The sequence below is a fragment of the Sinocyclocheilus anshuiensis genome, unplaced genomic scaffold (assembly GCF_001515605.1).
Source record: "Sinocyclocheilus anshuiensis isolate Anshui unplaced genomic scaffold, SAMN03320099.WGS_v1.1 scaffold416, whole genome shotgun sequence".
Taxonomy (NCBI): domain Eukaryota; kingdom Metazoa; phylum Chordata; class Actinopteri; order Cypriniformes; family Cyprinidae; genus Sinocyclocheilus; species Sinocyclocheilus anshuiensis.
The window spans coordinates 338095-360579 of record NW_015554105.1 but is presented as its reverse complement, the minus strand read 5'-3'; the positions used below and the strand labels follow the sequence as shown (position 1 = coordinate 360579).

Here is a 22485-nt window from a genome sequence, read left to right as displayed (position 1 = left end):
GCAAAACACTCACGTGCAGCCGTCTGTCTCTTCTGTTGACTAATCGCTTGGCCCGAGTTATGACAGTGACCAAGCAGTTTAAATACTCTACAGTCGCTGTGGCCGCCTTCTAATTAGCACAGCCAATAGTCTATAGCAGGCCAGTTCCTCAAATCGAAACTACAGTTCGCACTTAAACGCAGGAAGGGAGCAATTAAATTACATGCGCTCCTTCTTTGCCGAGGACAATTATTATAATTACCAGAAAGTGCAATCAAAAATACAAACGCAAACAAAAATATAACGTAGAAATAGGCAGAAAACTAAATATTCCTTCCTAGCAGAAAGTAATAATTCAAACAGCAGCTCTATAAACAAGTATTACGCAAAACACTCACGTGCAGCCGTCTGTCTCTTCTGTTGACTAATCGCTTGGCCCTTGTAGACTTGAAGAAAGACAAAGAGGGTTAATGCCATGACACACAAAACTGACAACAAAGAACTCGTAGACGGGATCTGACTAGTCCGATGCTGCGGTACACACAACTAAAACTGAGCTGACAGACACTCAGTGATGGCCTGACGTTGGCTGATGGCCGACTGTTGGCTTGGTGTGTCATAGTCTTTAGGATGCCACTTGGGACAGGGCCAGTATACTTCCCTTTTTAGTCAGTGTGATGTTATTTTCATCAGCAGCACAGTTCGCTCATGTCTGTACAGTGTCTAAGCACTTGAAAAGAAAGTAGTGTGTAGTGTGCACACACTGGATGCTTCCATCCGTGCTCACGGTCAGTAGAATATACTTTGAAAGACTTATGTGGAATGTGAAAAATTAAGTATACCTGGGCCTTTACTTGATGAAAAGAGAGAGTTCTCTAGTTTTGCATTGCTTCCTGAAGGGGGCACCTCCTTTTGATCCATGCATGATCATGCAACAACAATGGAAGTTCAGCAGCCCCTGTGATCTTCCAGAGCCATGGTTGGGACTCCAAGACGGGGGCCTTCATTATATATTGAACTCCAGTTGGTCCATGAGACAAACAACCCTTGTGATGTTTCAGAGGAGCACTGGGGGATGGGGATCTCTGTCCTTGTATGTGGTGGGGGAGGTCCAAGACATCGCATTGCATGAGTCAGTGATCCTGGCTGGATGGAAATTTTGAGTTATCCATCAAGATTTTTAAAATTTGTTAATGACAAATATCTAACTGTGAAATAATCAGTTCAGTTGAGAAATCAATCCTGTATGGCGCTGTGGAACATTTCTCTGATGATTTTGATGTCAAGACAGAACTTTTGTTCTGTCTCTTTTGTTCCGTGGTATGATATGCTAATTACACTATCAGCACCTTTGACAGGGAATAGTCTACAGCAGCTAATAGATTACACGTTAAAAAAGTGAAATCCAATCCATTTGCCTACTCACAGGGCCTCCTATTGTGAGAAGTGGGCATGGAAATGGGAAACAAACAGGAGTGTAGGGATGATTCAAAAGATGATTGATCACCCAAAAAGTGAGGGGAGTGCACCAAGAGCTTGTAACACTCCAAAGAGAAAGGAAAAATTTAAATCGCATCATATGACCCCTTTAAGTAAATAACTGATATAATTCTTGAGTTATATATCAGATAGGTAGGCTATACATGTTTTGACATGTCACCCCACATTAAAAGAAAAAAAAAATCACAATAATGTCAAAAGGACAAATAACATGTCATACTTGACATGCCTAATACAACCATACTATAAAATAAGCATCATAAATTCTCTTAAAATTCGTCTTCCCACAAGTTGCCAAACACTGTCAGCAACTGCAACATGCTGTTAATTAATTTATTAAGATATAGACCTTAGTCGGGGTAGCACTATATTTTGTTTTTGACAGGAGTGAAAATGAGGCTGTGTACAGTGCATTCAGTGGGTTGTACTGTTGTTTAACAGCATGCCAATTGTTCAGCAGACAAAACGTCTTTCAAATAAATGCATGGAAGGCTATGCAAAAACATTTTTTGAAAGCTGTGAGTTTCTAAAATTATGATTCTTATTTTCAGTACCATTATAAAGACTGTAAATCTATCCCTCACAGCCTCATTTTAAATTTATAATGGCAATAATTAATAAGGTGCACTCTTGTTTGAACCCATTTATAGGCCTCATTCATTATTGGCATCATAAATAATCAATTATATATATTTATACAACAGTTCTTTCTGGTCCACAAATCTGATTGGCTTTGTTTTTTGGAACACAAAAGGAGAAATATAGGTTCATTTAATGGCAGTGAATCGTGACCCACCTTTCAAGGATGCAGAAGTATCCCAAAATAATCTCTTGTGCAGAAAAAGAAAGAAGTCAAGATGAGAATAGGTGCATAATCTCAAAAAAAAACCAAATATGACTCGCGCTCAGATAGCTAATCCTGAGCTGTGGCGCCCTCTCGTGCTTCATAACAGACTTGCCTACTTTCACACGTAAAGAGAGTCAGAGAAGCCCTTAAACCAGAGTTAAACTTAATAGGTGTGAAATCTTATGAAAGGAGGACAGACACATTTATATCCAAATACTAATTCATCTGAGTTAATAAAAATAGGATTCTGTCATGTTGCTTCTCAGAACCCTATATTGTAAAAGACTGTTATATGCATATTGAGCCATTTCGATGTGTTTTCTGCTCCACATCTCTGCTGGCCTGCAGTGTGAACTGTAAAAACACACATGCTGCTGTCATGTGCAGTATGAAACAGACTGTAGCTATTCAGATGAAAGAAGACATCAGGAAGAGAACCGTCACGTGTCATGTGGCATTTATTTGCACTGCAAACATTCAAGTGTTCAAACATTATTTCACCTAAAGAAAGTAGATGAACAACACAGGTTACTGCAAAACTGACTAGCCATTTTGTTCATGCTTTTATCCAAAGCAATTTATACTGGTTCAGTTGCAGTAACCTGAGTTGAAGAGAGTCGATTGATAGTGACCGTTGATGTGTAACTTCTTGAAGCACAGTCTTATGTTCTTTTCAAAGCAGATGGGAAATGAACATCATAAAGATGAGACACACACGCACTCCAGTCACTGTCATGACTAAATCAGATGTTTCCTGCATTGAAAGAGGATAGTGTGAAACTGTAGGCTGTTGATTCTCTGTTCTGGTTTCCATTGGACTGTCGCTGATTTCTTGCCCGCCAAGTTCACCGTGTCTCTCTGATGATTGGCTGGCTGACAGGTACAGTGCAGAGTAACATGCTGATGGTAAAACAAATGAAAGTGTAAGAAACTAAAATGACTTAGTTAATAGGTTTCTAAATCAATTGACTGATTAATCATTTTTCAGCTGACTCGATATTTTAACATGTATATAGTCATATGGACCACTTTGATCATTTTTGGAGTGAGGGTGGAAATTATTATTATTTTTTTTTTAGTGGTGGATGTTTTACCCAGAAGAGTTCGTAACAGCACAGCAAATACAAAAACCGCGAGTGAGGCGAAAATCCCACCGGCCAGCGGCAGCTGAACAGAGCTGTGTGTGAAGTCTCTCCACGCTCGCATCAACTCCATCCTCCACAGGACTAATGAGCATGGAGTCACGTCCCCCTCCTCAAACACCCTGCACCTGCAGGAGGAAGAGAGAGCAGATTCATGCACCTGTGCACACACAAGCAGGTGTGTTCGCTTGTACTTGACTTCCATTGACTTGCATTGTTCTTAAAGTCAACATGAATTGAGAATGGGCCCTGTTTACTTTTTTAGTGCACATTACTAGTCTTTTTGTGAATGATTTACTGCCGCATTTTATTCCAAGGAAAAACTGTTTACATAAAATTAAACTTTCTGTGTCACTAAAACTATTTTTCTTTCCAGCAGAAAAGATCATATTAATAACATATTTTATAAAACATAATATCAGACATAAGTTTGGTCTCTTTTTAAAGAAGAAAATCAGCAGATTAAAAAATATAAGTATCAAAAAGTTATAGTAGTTTAAATTTACTGTAAAGAAAATGCACTTTATTAATTTTATTTTATATATAAAAACTATTTTACATATCAGGTTTTACTCTAATATTGGTATAAAATGAAAGCCTTATGTCTAAATAAGTTATGTTCCAAATTTGAAGTTGATATGAAAAACATTGAGGTTTCTGTGAGATTTTATTTAGGGCGTTATACCACAAACAGCCACCGGGTGCCATCCAAACTCCATGAAATTTTTTTTAATGCATTTTTCTGTCACAAATGTCTAGATTTCTCTGTCAATGTTACTTCTAACCACCAAATATGGAATCCTGAGACTCAGACCTTTCCAATGATATGTTTTTTGTCAAGATTATACAAAGTTTTGATTCTAAAAGACCGTAATTAATTTTGTAATATGACACTTGACACTGCCCACTGAGGGGGAGGAGACCGCCAAAAGATTTTAAAGTACCATTTCCATGGTAACACAATGTCTGATTTCGAAATGGTTTTCACAGGATGAATCTTGGGCTTCTAAGCTTTCAAATGATATATGATTTATGATGATTACTAAAAGATTTGATAGAGAAAAAAGACAACAACAAAAAAGAGCGCCAAGCGTCCCACAGGTGGGACGGTGACAGTTAAGGTTAATTAACCAATAATATGATAGCCTAGTATCCATATTCCAAAACCATACTAAATACTTTCAAGTTCCACAAATGTGTGACAAATATTACCTGTCAAAAGTTTGGGTTCGTAAGATTTTTTTTAAATGTTTAAGGCTGCATTTATTTGATAAAATATAGTAAAAACACAGAAATATTGTGTGTTTACTATACTATTAGATTATAGCTGCATTTATTTGATAAAATATAGTAAAAACACAGAAATATTGTGAAATATTATTGCAATTTTAAATAACTAATAATTAAATAAATAAATAATTTTGTATTTCACTATATGTTAAAATGTAATTTATTCTTGTGATCAAAGCTGAATTTTCAGCATCATTACTCCAGTCTTCAGTGTCACATGATCCTTCAGAAATCATTCTAATATGCTGATTTGCTGCTTAAGAAACATTTCTGATTATTATCAGTGTTGAGAACAGTTGTGCTGCTTCATATTTTTGTTGCATAAAAAACATATTTTTGTGCAACCGTGATACTTTTTTTTCAGGATTCTTTGATGATTTGACATTTCAAAGGAACAGCGTTTATTTCAAACAGAAAGCTTTTGTATTATAATGGTGTCTATTGTCACACACAGAAGACAAATGTGATGTGAATGTCTTTTAATTTTGTTTGTAATCAAGGTTCTTCAAATTTTTACTAGTTTTAGAGATTTTACTATAAGGACACTTTCATAAATTTGGCCTATATACTTTAGGTTAAGCTACTATAGCTATATCTGAATAACTATGTACAGACATACCATACTGTAACAAATATCAATGCTACATGAATAATGAGGGGGAGGGGGGGGATCAACCACCACTGAATAATATATTATATTTTCAGGCCAACAAGTATACAAGCATCCCGAAGGTTTTGACAATATTTCACGAAGCAATGCACAACATACACATACATTTGTTTTGCACCATGTTTTGCATAATTCAAAGCAATCGCAGAGCTCAAGAGCTTTCTTCAATAAACACATGAGAAACTAACAAGCAAATGTCAGACAGCATAAAGCACACAAACCTGGATAATAGATTTGCCACCACAGCGCTCCGGCTCACACTGTGTGCTGCTGAGAGTCCCATCTGATCCAGAATGATGTCAGGAACGTCATAACCATCTTCAATTAACATGGCCAGATTAAAGAGGCCCTGACGATTCACACAAACAATGATCAGCACATGCATACATTGAATTTAAAAATATATATTCTAAAGAAGACATTTGATTTGATGTTGATGCATTTAGATTTCTGTAGGATTCCAAAATCTAGAGTCTGCTTTGGACAGACTCGTGCATGTGTGTGTGTGTGTGTGTGTGTGTGTGTGTACCTGGGCACTACCATGCACTGCTGCTGTACTGTACATGTACATGGCCTTCACCACATCAGCTAGTTCACTGTAATAATCCCCCATCCGCAACAAACCTGCAGAAGGCACAGAAACAGGAGTATATAAAGGCAGAAAGAGAGAGAGGGAGGTGGACCAAGATAATTATTATGGATGTAACATGTAAATATCACTGGGGTACAAAATATTTTTATTGTGCATCATTTCAAATCAGGCTGTAATTTGTAAATATTTTGAACTGTGTATATTTTGGATGCACAAAATGCTAGATACGAAATGACATTTTATTCCACAACCGTCACTTCCACTTCAGAATGAAACGTGATTTGAGATGTGATAGAAATTACATTTGTTCATCACAGATCAGGGTAAAAATAAAGAAATAAATAAAAATATAAAATAAAATGTGAATTAATTGAGGCAAAGCCATAAAAGAGAAGTAGCTGTATGTTAGTGTCACTGCTCTGCAGCGGCTCACCAACTTCCTGAGGGATGTGATTGTAGGTGGAGTAGTTGTGGTACCTCCACTGGCAGGCAGAACTGTGACCTAACACCTAGAAACACACATGAAACAATGGGGTAAAAAAACAACAGTTAGGAAATGATAGGCTTGAGGACTGGCAGATTTTGAGACACTGTTCACCTCGCACAGATGGGCAGCATTGTGCAGTGCCACACCGAGACCAGTTTCTGCTAGCATGGCATATTTCACCAACGCTTCATGCCTTGAACAGACAAAAAAAAGTCACACAACCATTCAGAAATATTACTTTTTCTTCTGTGTAACACAAAAAAAAGTTATTTTCAATAATGTGCTGCTTCTTAATTCCTTTAAAATATTTATGGGCAAAAAAGAAGTATCCAGCTCCACCTCTGAGAGCCTAATGGGTGGAGTTATGTTTAACGATAGGGTTATGGGTGAGGTGTGGTTTGAAGTGTCTAGCTCCACATATTGGCTCTGCAGTGAGCATCCTCTCTAAAAGAGCCCATTTGACTTGTGTGTTTTCGGAAGTTTTGTCAAGTCATATGACCCCCTCGAAAACAAGACAGCACATCTCAAGGGTTTTATCCAGGAAATGGATAAATGGATGGATGCATATAGGGATGGATGGATTGATGGACAGTGCTGAGTAGATTACTTACTGAATACAAATTACAAAATGAAAATTGTAGTTAGTAATGTAATCCATTACATTAACACATTTTAGGTAATACGGCATATTCTGACTACTATTTGATTACCTTTAGATTACTTTTGACCTAATTCATTTATCACATTGATCTAAATAGTATATTCTTCTACCATATTGATCTAAAAATTTAAAGAGAAAAAAATATATTCAATTTTTTGTCATGAAGCACATTAAACATTACATTACATCGGGGTTTCCAGCGGTTTGCAAAGAATTGCAGGGGGTTTGTAAATGAACGAAAAGCTAATAATTAATTAAATCTTAAAAATGTTAAATGAAAAGAAATAAATAATATAAATAATTATAACCGTCTGACTAGTGGTCAATCTGTGTGTGCATTTCTACAAAACCGGAAGATGAACATATATATATAATCAAATAGGAAAAGACAAAAGATACAAAAGAAGAATTAGAGCGAATCAATGAATTATGAATAATTTTCTGCTGTTTTGTGAATATTAAATAGTCATGTAAATAATAAAAATGTAACTGTAGTCTGATTATGATTATTTTTAAAATGTAATATAATCTAATTACAAGTATTTATTTTCTGGAATCTGGTTATGTAATCAATTATCAACTATCCAACACTGTGGATACATGAATGAATGGATGGAGGAAGGGGTGGATGGATGGATGGATGGACGGACGGACGGACGGACGGACGGATGGATGGGTGGATGGATGGATGGACGGACGGACAGACGGATGGGTGGATGGATGGATGGATGTACGGACGGACGGCTGGATAGATGGATGGATGAAAGGACAGGTGAATGCATGGATGGATGGATGGATGGATGGATGGATGGATGGATGGATGGATGGATGGATGGATGGATGGATGGATGGATGGATGGATGGATGGATGGATGGATGGATGGATGGATGGATGGATGGATGGATGGATGGATGGATGGATGGATGGATGGATGGATGGATGGATGGATGGATGGATGGATGGATGGATGGATGGATGGATGGATGGATGGATGGATGGATGGATGGATGGATGGATGGATGGATGGATGGATGGATGGATGGATGGATGGATGGATGGATGGATGGATGGATGGATGGATGGATGGATGGATGGATGGATGGATGGATGGATGGATGGATGGATGGATGGATGGATGGATGGATGGATGGATGGATGGATGGATGGATGGATGGATGGATGGATGGATGGATGGATGGATGGATGGATGGATGGATGGATGGATGGATGGATGGATGGATGGATGGATGGATGGATGGATGGATGGATGGATGGATGGATGGATGGATGGATGGATGGATGGATGGATGGATGGATGGATGGATGGATGGATGGATGGATGGATGGATGGATGGATGGATGGATGGATGGATGGATGGATGGATGGATGGATGGATGGATGTACGGACGGACGGCTGGATAGATGGATGGATGAAAGGACAGGTGAATGCATGGATGGATGGATGGATGGACGGATGGACGGACGGACGGTTGGATGAAAGGACAGGTAAATGCATGGATGGATGGATGGATGGACAGATGAATACATGGATGGATGGATGGATGGACGGACGGACGGTTGGATGGATGGACAAGTGAATGCATGGATGGATGGATGGATGGATGGATGGACGGACGGACGGTTGGATGGATGGATGGGTGGATGGATGGATAGATGGACGGACAGACGGATGGGTGGATGGATGGATGGATGTACGGACGGACGGCTGGATAGATGGATGGATGAAAGGACAGGTGAATGCATGGATGGATGGATGGATGGACGGACGGACGGTTGGATGGATGGATGGATGAAAGGACAGGTGAATGCATGGATAGATGGGTGGATGGATGGATGGATGGGCGGACGGACGGGTGGATGGATGGATGGATGAATGTTGGATGAATGGATGTATGAAGGGATGGACAGATGAATGGAAGAAGGCGTGGATGGATTTTGGGATGGATGGAGAGGTGAAGGGATGGATGGATGAATAAAGGAATGTATGGATGAATGAAGGGACAGATGGATGGGTGGATGGATGGATGGAAGAAGGGATGGATGGATGGATGGATGAATAAAGAAATGGATGGATGGATGTATCGATTGATAGATGTACAGTATGAAGGGATAGATGGATATCTCACCATGATCCTCTTTGATAAGTTTGAAGAGCGTCTTTAACCATGAAGCCCAGGTGCCCATTCATCTCACTGACTCGCTTCAACAGCCTGAAGAAACGGAGAAACCCAACAAAAGAGAAAAACATATTAAATACTGATCTATCCATCAGATGACCCTGACATTTGCATTTAGATGTTTTGTCAAATCTGTCAAACTTGTCACTGCTTTTCCAATAAATGATCAGTCCATGTGTGGTGGCAGTTGTACTTATTGAAGTCATTGAAGGATTGTTTAAAGAAGAGTTCAGGTAGAAGGATATATGAGACTGACATACAGCACAGCTTTGTCTTGATCTCTTGGCACTCCTTGTACGGCTCCAGTGGAGAGAAACAATGCCGACTGCACAGCGCCGTCCACATGACCCCGCTGAGCTGCATGCAAGAAGTAGTGGAATGCAGCAGTCTGAAAAAGCATTGTGATCAATACACTCAAGCCATAAAATGTTAAACTGTAACTATCCATTGAAGGTTAAAGGCATAGTTCACCCACAAATTTTAATTTGCTGTTAGTTTACTCACCCTCAGTCCATCCAAGATGTAGGTGACTTTTTTCAGTAAAGAAGATTTTTAGCTACATTTCTGGTCTTTGATGATTCATAAAATCATGTCAGCAGCTGCCCATTTTTGATAATTAAAAAAAGCATATCAAGGAACACAAAATTAACACCTGTGGCTCCTGATGATATATTGAGGTCTTATGAAGCGAAACGATCAGTTTGTGCAAGAAACTGAACATTATTAACAGCATTATTACCTGTAATCCAGAGCCTCAGGCAAACGGTCCGGAGTGATGTTCGGTTTGTTAATGAATCATTCTTTTGAAGCGGTTCTTTTTAGCGAACTAGTTACCAAAACGAACCAAATCGAACTGAAGTGTCTTCTTGGCTCAAACAGCACATATCTACAAGTTACTCAATCAAAACTCACTTTCAGACATGAGCCAAAATACAGGCGTATATGATCCTTTGATGCTGGTTTTTCCCAAACTCAGCGATCCAGTTATCCCAACAGTCACTGAACTGAGAAAATAGTTCCGACTCGGACCGAAGAACCAGTTCATGGAAAAGACTCGTATTTCCCTGTTGCCTGAGGCTCTGGATTACAGGTAATAATGTTCAGTTTCTTGCACAGACCGATCGTTTCGCTTCATAAGACCTCAATATATCGTCAGTAGCCACAGGCATTAATTTTGTGTTCCTTGGTATGCTTTTTTTAATTATCAAAAGTGGGCAGCTGCTGGCTTGCATTATATGAATCACCAGGTTTCAGCTAAAAAATCTTCTTTTCTCTTCTACTGTTGAAAAAAGTCACCTACATATTGGATGGCCTGAGGGTGAATATATTAACAGCGAATTTTCATTTTTGGGTGAACTATTCCTTTAAATGTGCGACCTCTGACCTCATTCCTGTCTGGTTTGTCAGGATTGTCACCATTTAACTGGTAGACGCCCACATTGAAGAGCCCATCAGAACTGCCGTTCTGAGCCGCCAACTCAAAGTATCGAAAGGCCTTTCTTCCATCCTTTACTATGCTACTGTAGTACCATCCGAGGCCATTCAGAGCTTCTACAGAACCCTGAGAAAAACACACATGGCCCATTATAGAAATCACAACACTTCCACACACAACCACACACACACTCGCTGATACTCGTACGCTCACCATGTCGGCAGCTTTCTCCAGAAGCTCAAGGCCAAGCGTTCGGTTCTTCTTCACTCCTGTGCCCTGTTCAAGTACAAAAGCAAGCAGTTGTTTCCACATGACGGGCAGTCTTGAAAGTATCTATAGATACACCATTTTACATTTATTTTCCTAATCTTGTGTCAGGAGTTTCTACTTATACAAAACAAGCATGTGTGCCCTTTTTACAATGCAAAAGCTAAAAGATACAGCTCAAGAGATTTCCATATAACCCGTGGATCACCTTCAGAAGGAGAATGGCGTAGTCGTACATGGCGGTGGGATCGACCATCTGCAGGGCGCTTCTGGTGTACCACATGACTGCTGCGGGAATGTCTTTCTCCACCCCGTTACTGCCCCAAAAATGCATCCTGGCCAGAGTTTTCTACAAGAATCACCAGCCCACAACCGAGTTACAACAGCTGAGAATCTCAAATTAAGAAACAAAAGGTACCTTTGCTGACAATTATCTGTAACATTATGGGGACATTGTGTTACCATATTCCATAAAACCCAGGTTGTCGTTATCATCTTCGGTTTTGAACATGATTTGGCTTTTAATGAGAAATTATTAGTATAAAGAGTAGCTATTCATCCTGTCATATTTTTACATAACCTTTGTAGTTTTGTTTAGAATTATTGCACAAACACAAAGTGGGGTCACAAAGTCACGAAAGTATATCTATTCATTCATTCATTCATTCATCTTAAACTGAAAATAAACTGAAAATAAAGTTTCCAAAGAAATTTAAATATTTGTCGTAGACCCTGGGCCCCAGTTCTAGTTTTTATTAAAAAAAAGGAAAAAAAGAAAGTTATTCAAATCATTTCTATGACATTCTTAAGAAAGCTCCTACATGCACTTCTTGAAAGTTCTCAAATATTTTCTTTAATATAGGCCCTATGTGTTTTTTCTCAAGAATAAAATTACAGGCTTTATGAGAATTTTAAACAAATTGGAGTTCATCCAATCTTTAAGAAATTATTTGCAATGACTTTTCAGAACATTCTTTTCAAACATTTGAATTCTTAATGCTTAAGTATTTTTGTAAATACACTATATTCTTAACATTTTTAGAAATTAGAAAATAAGAAGGCAACAGTTTAGAAGACTTTAATTCTTTTTGTGAATCTGGCCCCAGATCTTCATCCACTTCAACAAACCCTCACTACATTTCCTAAACCAGAAGAATTGAAGTCAAAATTTCAAGTTTAACTTGAGAGATACCCAAAGACAAAGAGACATCGTGAGAAAGTGAGGATAAAAAGTGAACACCTGAGATTCTACATCTCCTCTGTCAGCCTGGTGTTTCAAATACTGCACAATGTCGCCCAGCTCGCCCGCTTGAGTGTGGAGTTCGTTGTCATTGTTTAAATGAACATGTTCTGTGAGAGTTTGCTGCAGAGAAGAGACACATTTAGACAAGATTACTTCACATCAAAACAATCAGACAGTTCCAATATTTCAATAACAACCAACGTAACACACTTCAGGAGTGTAATTTTTCTAAATATTTGACTGTGCTTGCTGATAAACAAGATACTGAGCCACTATTTTATTATGCAAATGAGCATTTGCAAATTGAAATCCTTTAGGTTCTGTATTCAAATTAACTGCATTTTCATGACTAAAACCAAATTTCATTTAGTGCCTAATTTAGACAAGCATGTTTGTTAAACTGAATTAATGGAATTATGAAAAATTTAGTATTTTTCACTAAATAACATTCTAAATTGATATGGTCTTTCTGGTAGAAATGCAACCTTTGTGTTTAAGTTTGTTTGAAAAACAATGTTTTGAAAAACATTTTTCAACAGATTTTTTTATTTCATTGTCAAATGTTGTAACTACTAAAAATTTTCTTGAGGTTTTACCATATGGCAGCATCAATTAAGCTTGCCATGTAATAAAACAGTTTTTGTAATGTTTTTTTTTTTTTTGTCTGCCACAATAATAACAACAAGAGCTGGTTTAAATATAACTGATGTATTATACCTATAAAATCATTTATATTAACATTTACATTTGCATGCATTGCTAATCTCTGTACATACATATGTAACTCATCGAAGAGTCTTGCACTTTATCGCGGTCGATGCTGGTCTGTTTGCCGATGTTGGCGTAGTACCCGTAAGCTGTGTTCTGGTCTTTGGGGAAACCGTCCAGACCCTGCATGTGCTTGTATCCCAAATGCATCAGAGCGAGACGGTCATCAGAGACACCGCCTATCAAACTATAGACATGACCCTGAGAAAAAGATGTTATCAACAGTTCAAGGTCAAACTTTGACGCTGTTATTGCTGTATCAATCAACATGTGTATCTGGCGCCCCTGTGTCTGTGTTTCTCCTGTAGCTCTTGTCCTCGCTTCTATTGCAGTGACTCTGGTTTTGTAGCTTTTTATCAAATTACTACTCAAGTCAACATAAAACAAAAGAAAGGCTACAACACTAGCATAAAACAATGCTTAAATAGCTATTTGGCTAACGGTTACCATTAATCTGCTAGCCTATCGATAAGACTAGGTGACGTCATCCAAAGAGAAAGATGTTTTTAGAGGCGATTATTAGTTAGTTAAGCAATTCAGATGAAAGATTATGGAGGTAAACATTTTCTGTTTGGAAAATTGTGCACTGATGTATCATTCGCAATAAAATCAAGAATATATTAAAGAGATAGTTCACCCAGAAATTAAACATTTGTCATCATTTACTCACCTTCATGTTGTTCCAAACCTGTAAGACTTTCATTCATCTTCAGAACACAAATGAAGATTGATTTTATGAAATCTGAGAGATTTCTGTCACTCAATTGACAGTCAATGCTACTACCACTTTGTTCACAAGTTTGTTCACAAGTAGTCTTTTAAAATTAAATACATAAACATTGATCAGCGAACAAACAGAAGCTCAACAAAACTTACTTGACACACAAAAACTATGAAAGGTGGATGGGGTCAAAACTCTTTAAACAGTGAAATTTGATGGTCAACACGCACTGTTTGTCTGCATTAATGCCACAACACACACAGCAGACAATGAAGTTGCTGTATCTGAGACTATATTTGCATATGTGATGCGATGGTATGGTGGTATATACACACACAAACATCAGACATCATGTTTATTAATGAAGAATGTGGTAATGGTACGCATGCAAACATCAGACGTTATATTTGTTTATGAGGGATAATGTATTGGTACGGTGTGTGTGTTGACAGTCTTATGACCTGGTTTTTCATTTAATTTTTAGTTGTTTAGTTCAGCATTCTTTCTCAGGTAGTAAAGTCTTCATTTACATTATAACATCAATTAATTTACTCAAGCACAGTAGATATCAGTAAAGCAATGCTGCAATAATCTAAAGAAAGAATTAATATGTGGGTAAATCTCGAGGTAGGTCTGCTTTATAAAGTATCACATGTTCAAACACCACCAGAATGTGTGCGTTAAAAGATACATTCAAATTTGTTGTCTTAATATGGTAAAACTGTGCCTCTTTACACGTACTAAGGCACAAACTGATGCCTTAACAAGGCCAGAATGTGCATGTCTACACATACAAAAGAAACCAGTATTAAAGCGGATAAACAGTGCATGTTGATACGGTGACATTTCACACGTTCCATGTAAAGAGTTTTGGCCTTGTCTGCCTTCCACATAAAACAATCCTCATTGGTTCTTGTGCTGTGTAACACACATAGACTGTAAAAAGCGTCTCCACTTCCGTCCACTATTGAGAAGTGAAACCAAAACATCCCAGTATGGCCACTGTCATCTTGCGCCAATGACGTCATTTGGAGCCTGTGTCTGCACAGTAATAATTCATTTGGATCCAGAGACTGCGCAGAAAAAACAAACTTATTAGAAAAACGAACACTTGAACGTACGTCAGTGTGATAAGAACTACCTAAAATGATGGAAACCATCTTTGGGTAAGTGTAATTAGATTTTTCAGTTTGGCTTACCCCCCATTTGTTTACATAGAGAGGGTGAGGTTATGACCTATACTGCAGCCAGCCACCAGATGGCGGTCGAAATGTTTTGGCTTCACTTTTCAGGACGTGTGCGACAGACACACTTGGTAGCGCACGAGAATAAACCTCACTGGTTCATCAAGCAAACATGCTTGATCTTCTGTTTGCCATAACTTATGTGTGCGTTTGGTTAAAAAAACACATTCTTTTCCACATACTGTACATTATTGTTGCTCCTCTATTCCCCCCCTTTCTGAAACGCGTCGATTTTTACAAAGCTCATCGTTGATGCTCTGATTGGCCAGCTATCCAGTGCGTTGTGATTGGCCGAATACCTCAAGCGTGTGACGGAAATGTTACGCCCCTCACCATACTGTGATGATGCCCTGTCCGGTCGGAGCGACGAGACAAAAACATTAAAACCCATTATAAACGAGGCATTTGTTGCATCCAGTGGGAACATAATTACGGATAATAATGACTTATACTGACTTTTTACGCGTTTCATCGCGCCACGTAAACATAAAACCATGACAAACAACAAGCGCTACTCTACACTGCTCAAAACTCGCATTTGAATCGTCAGTGGCAAATTCTTTATATATAAAAAATGTACTTACAGTCTGTGAGTCAGAACAGCCGGCATTGTAGTCTACTCTCCCAGGATCAGGAAACAGTCCTCCATAAAATGTGCTGCACACATCTGAATATTTGGTTTGAACTGTTCTGGAACAGTGTTGTAAATACAACTTAACCACTGATTTCTAGTCGTGTCCTCTTTCGGAAGACCAAACAAAGTAGTTTCGCTTTCACAACGAATCACACAGCGCCTTCACGACATGGCGGCGGCGGCAACAACAATACTACAGTGAGAATAAAAGTTACGCCTTCTTTCTTTGCGTGAACATTTGGGTGGCGTTATGCATAGTGACGTAAATATGTGGGGCGTGTTAGAACGAGCCGTTTTAGGTAGGCGTGGATGACTCTTAACTTTTATAAAGAATATCTCTTTGAATTTGAGACTTTAGCCTTTGCAAATTTACAGATCTTCTTTATGCACCAAGAGCTTGTAACACTCCAAAGAGAAAGGAATAATTTAAATCGCATCATATGACCCCTTTAATGTTTATATGTGAATGAAAGCATAAATTCAATTTGTTCATCATATAAAGTGATCGAGTCTCTTCAGAAAATTTGGACTAAAAAGTTCTGTTCATATGGATTCATTTTAAAATCTCTTTATGAACATTTTGAAGCGTCAAAGTGGTAGTTACATTGACTGTCAATGGAGGGACAGAAATCTCTCAGATTTCATTAAAAATAACTTCATTTGTGTTCTGAAGATGAACGAAAGTCTTACGGATTTGGAATGACATGAGGGAGAGTAAATGATGACAGAATTTAAGAATGTAAATATGGTCCATTTTGATTTCAGGTGGACTTCAAAATGAATTATGCTTCCACTGCGTGGCTCTTTTATAATGGCTGTTGAATGCTCAGGTGTTCTGGTTTCCACCTGCTCCAGGTCCACCGGGACACCCAGGCCGGCCAGGTGCAGGGTAGCGAGCAGAAGAGAGGAGTGCTGGTGGCCCCAGCAGGAGGACACCTGAAGCTGCTGAATAATAGTGGACAGGAGATCCAGACTGCCGGCAGATTCCTCTGCTTTAGCTATTGTCTTTACCGCATCCTGGTAAATCACTCGGCCTAGACGTAGCAAATGTCTGCTGCTGTTGCCCAGACCTGAGGAACAGAGGAACTTTTCCACCAAAATCATCATAGCTCACATTATAAAGGACCACATTAAACCACTGCTACCTGTTATGAGCTCCTGGTGTTCTTCTAGAAGCCTCAGGGTGAGGTTGAATCTTCTTTGCTGGTCCCACGACCAAGTTTGTGTGCATTTCCTACGATCAAACTTCCTCTTAATGTCTCCATAAAAACACTCACAAACATCTGATGACCAAAAACACAAAGTCTTTAGGAACTGTTCACCCAAAATTAAAAAGTTGTCATTGTTTACATTGTTTGTACATTTTGAAGAGCCAACACTCTCAAATGTCGTTTAAGCTGCTACTCCAGCATACCAAGTTTGTTGCCATTAATAACAAACTCTTTAATAAGAGCTTCATAAGAAAGCTCTTTTTTCTACATAATAAAGTACTTGCTCCTCAGTGCGTGAAAATGAATCGCAAAAACAAACTTTGTAATGTTATGGGAGGTGATTATACCAAATCATTTGGTATTTGATCTATTATGGTCAAGTTCATATTAACTGATCTCTAGAGATGTCTCGGTTTTGTCTCAATGCTTGCAGATAGTCTTCAGTAACCCGTCTCATTTCCTCACAGTGTCTGTGGAGTCTGTCCAGCTCCTTTAGCGTCCTAACAGGGGACAGGGGGTTTGTCACCTTGAATAGAAATTATATAAGATATTATTACATAAGAATGTCTGAATGTATGCTGCTTCATGTGATTATTATTCGCACAATATTTTTTTTTAGATGCATTTATCTATTGATAAGAGAGGACTCACATATTCTGAGCCTAAACGATAGTATTTGATTGGTCCAATATAGCCATGAATCCCCTGCATGTAGCTGCATCCACCAATCACAAAATATCCTGATGTGTCATTGAATTGAACTGGCTGACGAAAACTGAAAGAAAGAAAGAAAGAAAGAAAGAAAGAAAGAAAGAAAGAAAGAAAGAAAGAAAGAAAGAAAGAAAGAAAGAAAGAAAGAAAGAAAGAAAGAAAGAAAGAAAGAAAGAAAGAAAGAACGAAAGAAAGAAAGAAAGAAAGAAAGAAAGAGGTTTCACTTAACATGAACTACACCATAAAAAAAATGGTTGTAGAAAGTTTAAAAAAACACTAAATAAATACATAAATAAATACATAAATAAATTTAGTTGGACGTTTGCCTAAAACCTTGCCTAAAAAATTTGTCATTGGAACAAGACAATATACTTACATTAATTAGAATTATATTTTATTCTCTGAAAACAATATCTTAATATTTTATTAAATTTATTTATTGGTTAAATGAATATTATATTATATGAATATTATTATTTTACTGGAAACAGGACAAAGACTCTCTGTGGGAATCGAACCCAGTATTTTTATTTTATTTTATTTTGTTTTTATTTTTTTGTGTAGATGTGATGTTGGGACTTACTCAAAAAGATGAGTGATCTCCAAAGTCTTTCCTGCGGGTAAGATCTTTGTAATTGTGAGTTTTGCCTGACATGAGAAAAACAACCAAGAGATCAGTTTCTTCTACATTCACACATAAATGTTGTTTCATCAGTTGTGCCTCTGTATGTATTAGGGGTGTAACGGTACATGTATTTGTCCCAAACGGTCACGGTATGGACGTCACGGTTTGGTTCATGCAGTCAGACGACGAATACATTCAGTCATAGGCAATCAATTTAGAAGTAATGTAACGCTAACCTCCAAAACAGGAAAGAGCAGAAGAAGAGACGATCTATGTAACAACCCAAAACAAGAACGGCGAGTTCAGATAACACATAAAAGCTCGAAGAACCGCCTGCTTGTTTTAAATCAGAAGTGTGGGAAAGTTTCAGGGTTCCAGAGATGCACCGGTCGAGTGGCTATAATTCAGAAAAATTTGGTTTTTAGTTTCATTTTGGCTGATCTCTATTCCAGAATTGAACTCAAACTGCATTCATTTCCTAAAATTTGTGTGGAAATATTATAAGTCTGCAAACAGGATGCCAACGAGGTCCGTACTGAACCGTGATTTCTGTGTACCGTTACACCCCTAGTATGTATTGAGTGTCACTTATCTAAGAAAAGTGCACATGACTACATATGAATATAGCTGAAGTACCTCTGACACCTGAAAGGAGATGTCCAGACGGATCCAGGTATGGAGGGGTAAAGCTGCGTATGCTGTAAACGCCTGCTCCTCTCCAGCAACCAATTGCACCTGCACCACTATATCACCTGAGGACCAAGACATATTGACACGTGCATATGAAAATATATATTTCAGTAAATAACAAATTGTATTTCATTCTGTTTCTCATACAAAGCTGTTGTCTGGCTTGAAATATAGCTCATAACATGTACTTTCATTGCATGATACAAACATCAGATAAGCATTCTTTTTGCTAAAAAAATGTTGTGTTCCACAGCAAAAATATACTGGTTTGAACAACAGAGGTTTTTATTATTATTTTAGAATTTTCTAGACGTGGCTGAACTATTCCTTTATATATGCTAGAGCTTTTTCTTGAAGTGAGGTCATATGATGGAATGCGCCCTGACTGGCTTACCTGTGTCAGACAGCATAATGAGAGGACTTCCATAGTTCCTGTGTTCATTGACTTGCCTGATTATTCCACACACAGACTGGTTGCACCAGCTCAGCAAGTACAGCCACACTGACAGAGTCACACTGCAGAGAGCAGATGATGGGAGCTTCAAACATGACAGGCCAACACCCTCTTTAAATTCAACATCACATCATCAGGACGGCAAGCACATATGAAGTGCTTATAGTGAGCACAGTAATGTTAGTTATGTTATCTCATATTGCATCTAAAAGAATACAACAGGAATTTGAGATTTCCATTAAAAAACCGCAGTGTTAGAGATAATGTAGAGGTTCTACAACTAGCCCAGTATTATTAAGGTGTTCTGAGTGGTTTCTAGGGTGTTGCTAGGCATTATACCATCATGGTTGATAGGGCCCACAATGCCTAGCAATGTTTTAATTACAGTTGTCTATAGCATTATAGGGTGTTGCTAATGTACTCTGAGTGACTACTAGGGTGTTGCTAAGGTATTCTGAGTGACTACTAGGGTGTTGCTAAGGTATTCTGAGTTACAACTAAGGTGTTGCTAAGGTATTCCGAGTGACGACTAGGGTGTTGCTAAGGTATTCCGAGTGACAACTAGGGTGTTGCTAAGGTATTCCGAGTGACGTCTAGGGTGTTGCTTAGGTATTCCGAGTGACGTCTAGGGTGTTGCTCATGTATTCCGAGTGACGACTAGAGTGTTGCTCATGTATTCCGAGTGACGTCTAGGGTGTTGCTTAGGTATTCCGAGTGACGACTAGGGTGTTGCTCATGTATTCCGAGTGATGTCTAGGGTGTTGCTTAGGTTTTCTGAGTGACGTCTAGGGTGTTGCTCATGTATTCCGAGTGACGACTAGGGTGTTGCTAAGGTATTCCGAGTGACGACTAGGGTGTTGCTAAGGTATTCCGAGTGACGACTAGGGTGTTGCTCATGAATTCCGAGTGACGTCTAAGGTGTTGCTAAGGTATTCCGAGTGACGACTAGGGTGTTGCTAAGGTATTACGAATGACGACTAGAGTGTTGCTAAGGTATTCCAGTGACAACTAGGGTGTTGCTAAGGTATTGCGAGTGACGACTAGAGTGTTGCTAAGGTATTCCAGTGACAACTAGGGTGTTGCTAAGGTATTGCGAGTGACGAATAGGGTGTTGCTTAGGTTTTCTGAGTGACGTCTAAGGTGTTGCTAATGTATTCCGAGTGACGAATAGGGTATTGCTAAGGTATTCCGAGTGACGACTAGGGTGTTGCTTAGGTTTTCTGAGTGACGTCTAGGGTGTTGCTAATGTATTCCGAGTGACGTCTAGGGTGTTGCTTAGGTATTCCGAGTGACGTCTAGGGTGTTGCTCATGTATTCCGAGTGACGACTAGGGTGTTGCTTAGGTTTTCTGAGTGACGTCTAGGGTGTTGCTAATGTATTCCGAGTGACGATTAGGGTGTTGCTAAGGTGTTCTCAGTGCATTCTAGAGCGTTGCTAGGCTGCATATTCTGGGTGACTCTACTGTAGGGGCGTTGCCAGGTTGTTACTAAGGTGTTCTAAGTTGATTATATAACATTGCTAGAGTATTGCTAAGGTATTTTGAGTGATGACTAGGGTGTTGTTAGGGTGTTCAGAGTGGTTTCTAGAGCATTGAAAGTGAAAAGTGAAAGTGAAAGTGACGTGACATGTGGCCAAGTATGGTGACCCATACTCGGAATTAGTGCTCTGCTTTTATCCCATCCAAAGTGCACACACACAGCAGTGAACACACACACACCGTGAACACACACCCGGAGCAGTGGGCAGCCATTTTTTTGCTGCGGCGCCCGGGGAGCAGTTGGGGGTTCGATGCCTTGCTCAAGGGCACCTCAGTCGTGGTATTGAAGGTGGGAGAGAGCGCTGTACATTCACTCCCCCCACCTACAATCCCTGCCGGTACGAGACTCGAACCCACAACCTTTGGGTTACGAGTCCGACTCTCTAACCATTAGGCCACGACTTCCCCAATTGCAAGGGTGTTGCTAATGAATTCTGGGTGATGAGTAGGGTGTTATGATTGAGGGTTGCTATGATTCTCATTATATTCTAGGGCTGTTGTTAAAATATTCATGCTGATTGTAGGGGTGTTGTTGCTAAGGTATACTGAGAGATGCCTAGTGTGTTCTGTGTGGTCCCTAGGTGCATTGCTAGGGAGTTACTAAGAAGTTCTGAATAGTGGCTATAGTTTTGCAATGTGTTCTTGTGGTTGCTTAATTGTTGTTAAGCAGTTGGTGTTCTCAGTGCATTCTAGGGAATTACTAGGCTGTAATTAAAATATTCTGAATGATTGTAGGGGTGTTACCAGTTTGTTGCTAAGGTCTTCTGAGTTGTTTCTATGACATTGTTAGGGTGTTGTTAAGGCATTTTAAGTGAGGGTGTTGTGTTCAGGGTGGTTTCTAGGGCATTGCTCATTGCTAGTGTGTTTTGTGAAGTTGCTAGTGTTGCAAAGGTGTTCTTAGTGATTACAAAGGTGCTTCTAGGGTGTTGCCAATATGTTCAGAGTGGCCGCTAAGGCATTGCGAGATTGCCAGGCTGTTGATAGGCACTTTTCTATATGGCATTTTTTTTTCTTGTTTAAATGGTTGAAAAACATTTCAGAAATACCATAGCAACCATCTAGTTCACCCTTTGTATGTGCTATATATGTATTTAATGAATCTGTAACTTAATTTAACAAACTTTTTTTTTTCAAACAGCATTGTTATTGTCATCAAGTAGCATTGAGAAATTTGAATGAAGCTTCTTGACAGCAAGTCTGACCTTGGCTGTTTGAGAGCGAGGGTGCGTCTCCTTTCTAGATCTCTATTTCTGAAGGAGGAAAACGTATGTATGATACCAAACCTCTCACCGGTACTTGCAAATTGTCACGAATTCGGTCCATGGACTTCCGTTTATTCACCACCAGAGGTCACCCTTTCCATTACATTGACTCTCGCACAACACAAACTGTTGCATAGCACCCCGGACTGCATATCCCATCATTCTTTGCACGATTTGCACACTGCACTGATTGCACTCATTGCACACAGCTGTTTCTAATCACCTCACTCACTATATTACACCCACTCTAACCACCTTTCTCTGCTGAGTATTGTTTAGCCCGTACCCCATTCCGAGTCTCTGAGTTTTCCTTGT

At 39.0% G+C, this 22485-nt stretch overlaps 1 protein-coding gene across 1 annotated transcript; it reads right to left on the bottom strand.

Annotated features, from left to right (window-relative positions):
• Positions 1 to 2773: 2773 nt before the first annotated feature.
• On the bottom strand, positions 2774 to 22206 carry LOC107669688 (protein sel-1 homolog 3-like). Its single transcript, XM_016462037.1, has 21 exons — positions 22111 to 22206; positions 19312 to 19433; positions 18864 to 18979; positions 18186 to 18250; positions 17543 to 17666; positions 17288 to 17417; positions 16826 to 16963; positions 16527 to 16750; positions 13103 to 13282; positions 12311 to 12433; positions 11279 to 11419; positions 11017 to 11079; positions 10753 to 10929; positions 9629 to 9756; positions 9318 to 9401; positions 6619 to 6700; positions 6454 to 6529; positions 5958 to 6052; positions 5650 to 5777; positions 3421 to 3596; positions 2774 to 3226 (listed from the first exon to the last, which is right to left on the bottom strand). Exons 2-21 carry the CDS (start codon positions 19325 to 19327, stop codon positions 3000 to 3002), a joined length of 2493 nt encoding a protein of 830 aa, XP_016317523.1. The 5' UTR covers positions 19328 to 19433; positions 22111 to 22206; the 3' UTR covers positions 2774 to 2999.
• Between the last annotated feature and the right edge of the window lie 279 nt (positions 22207 to 22485).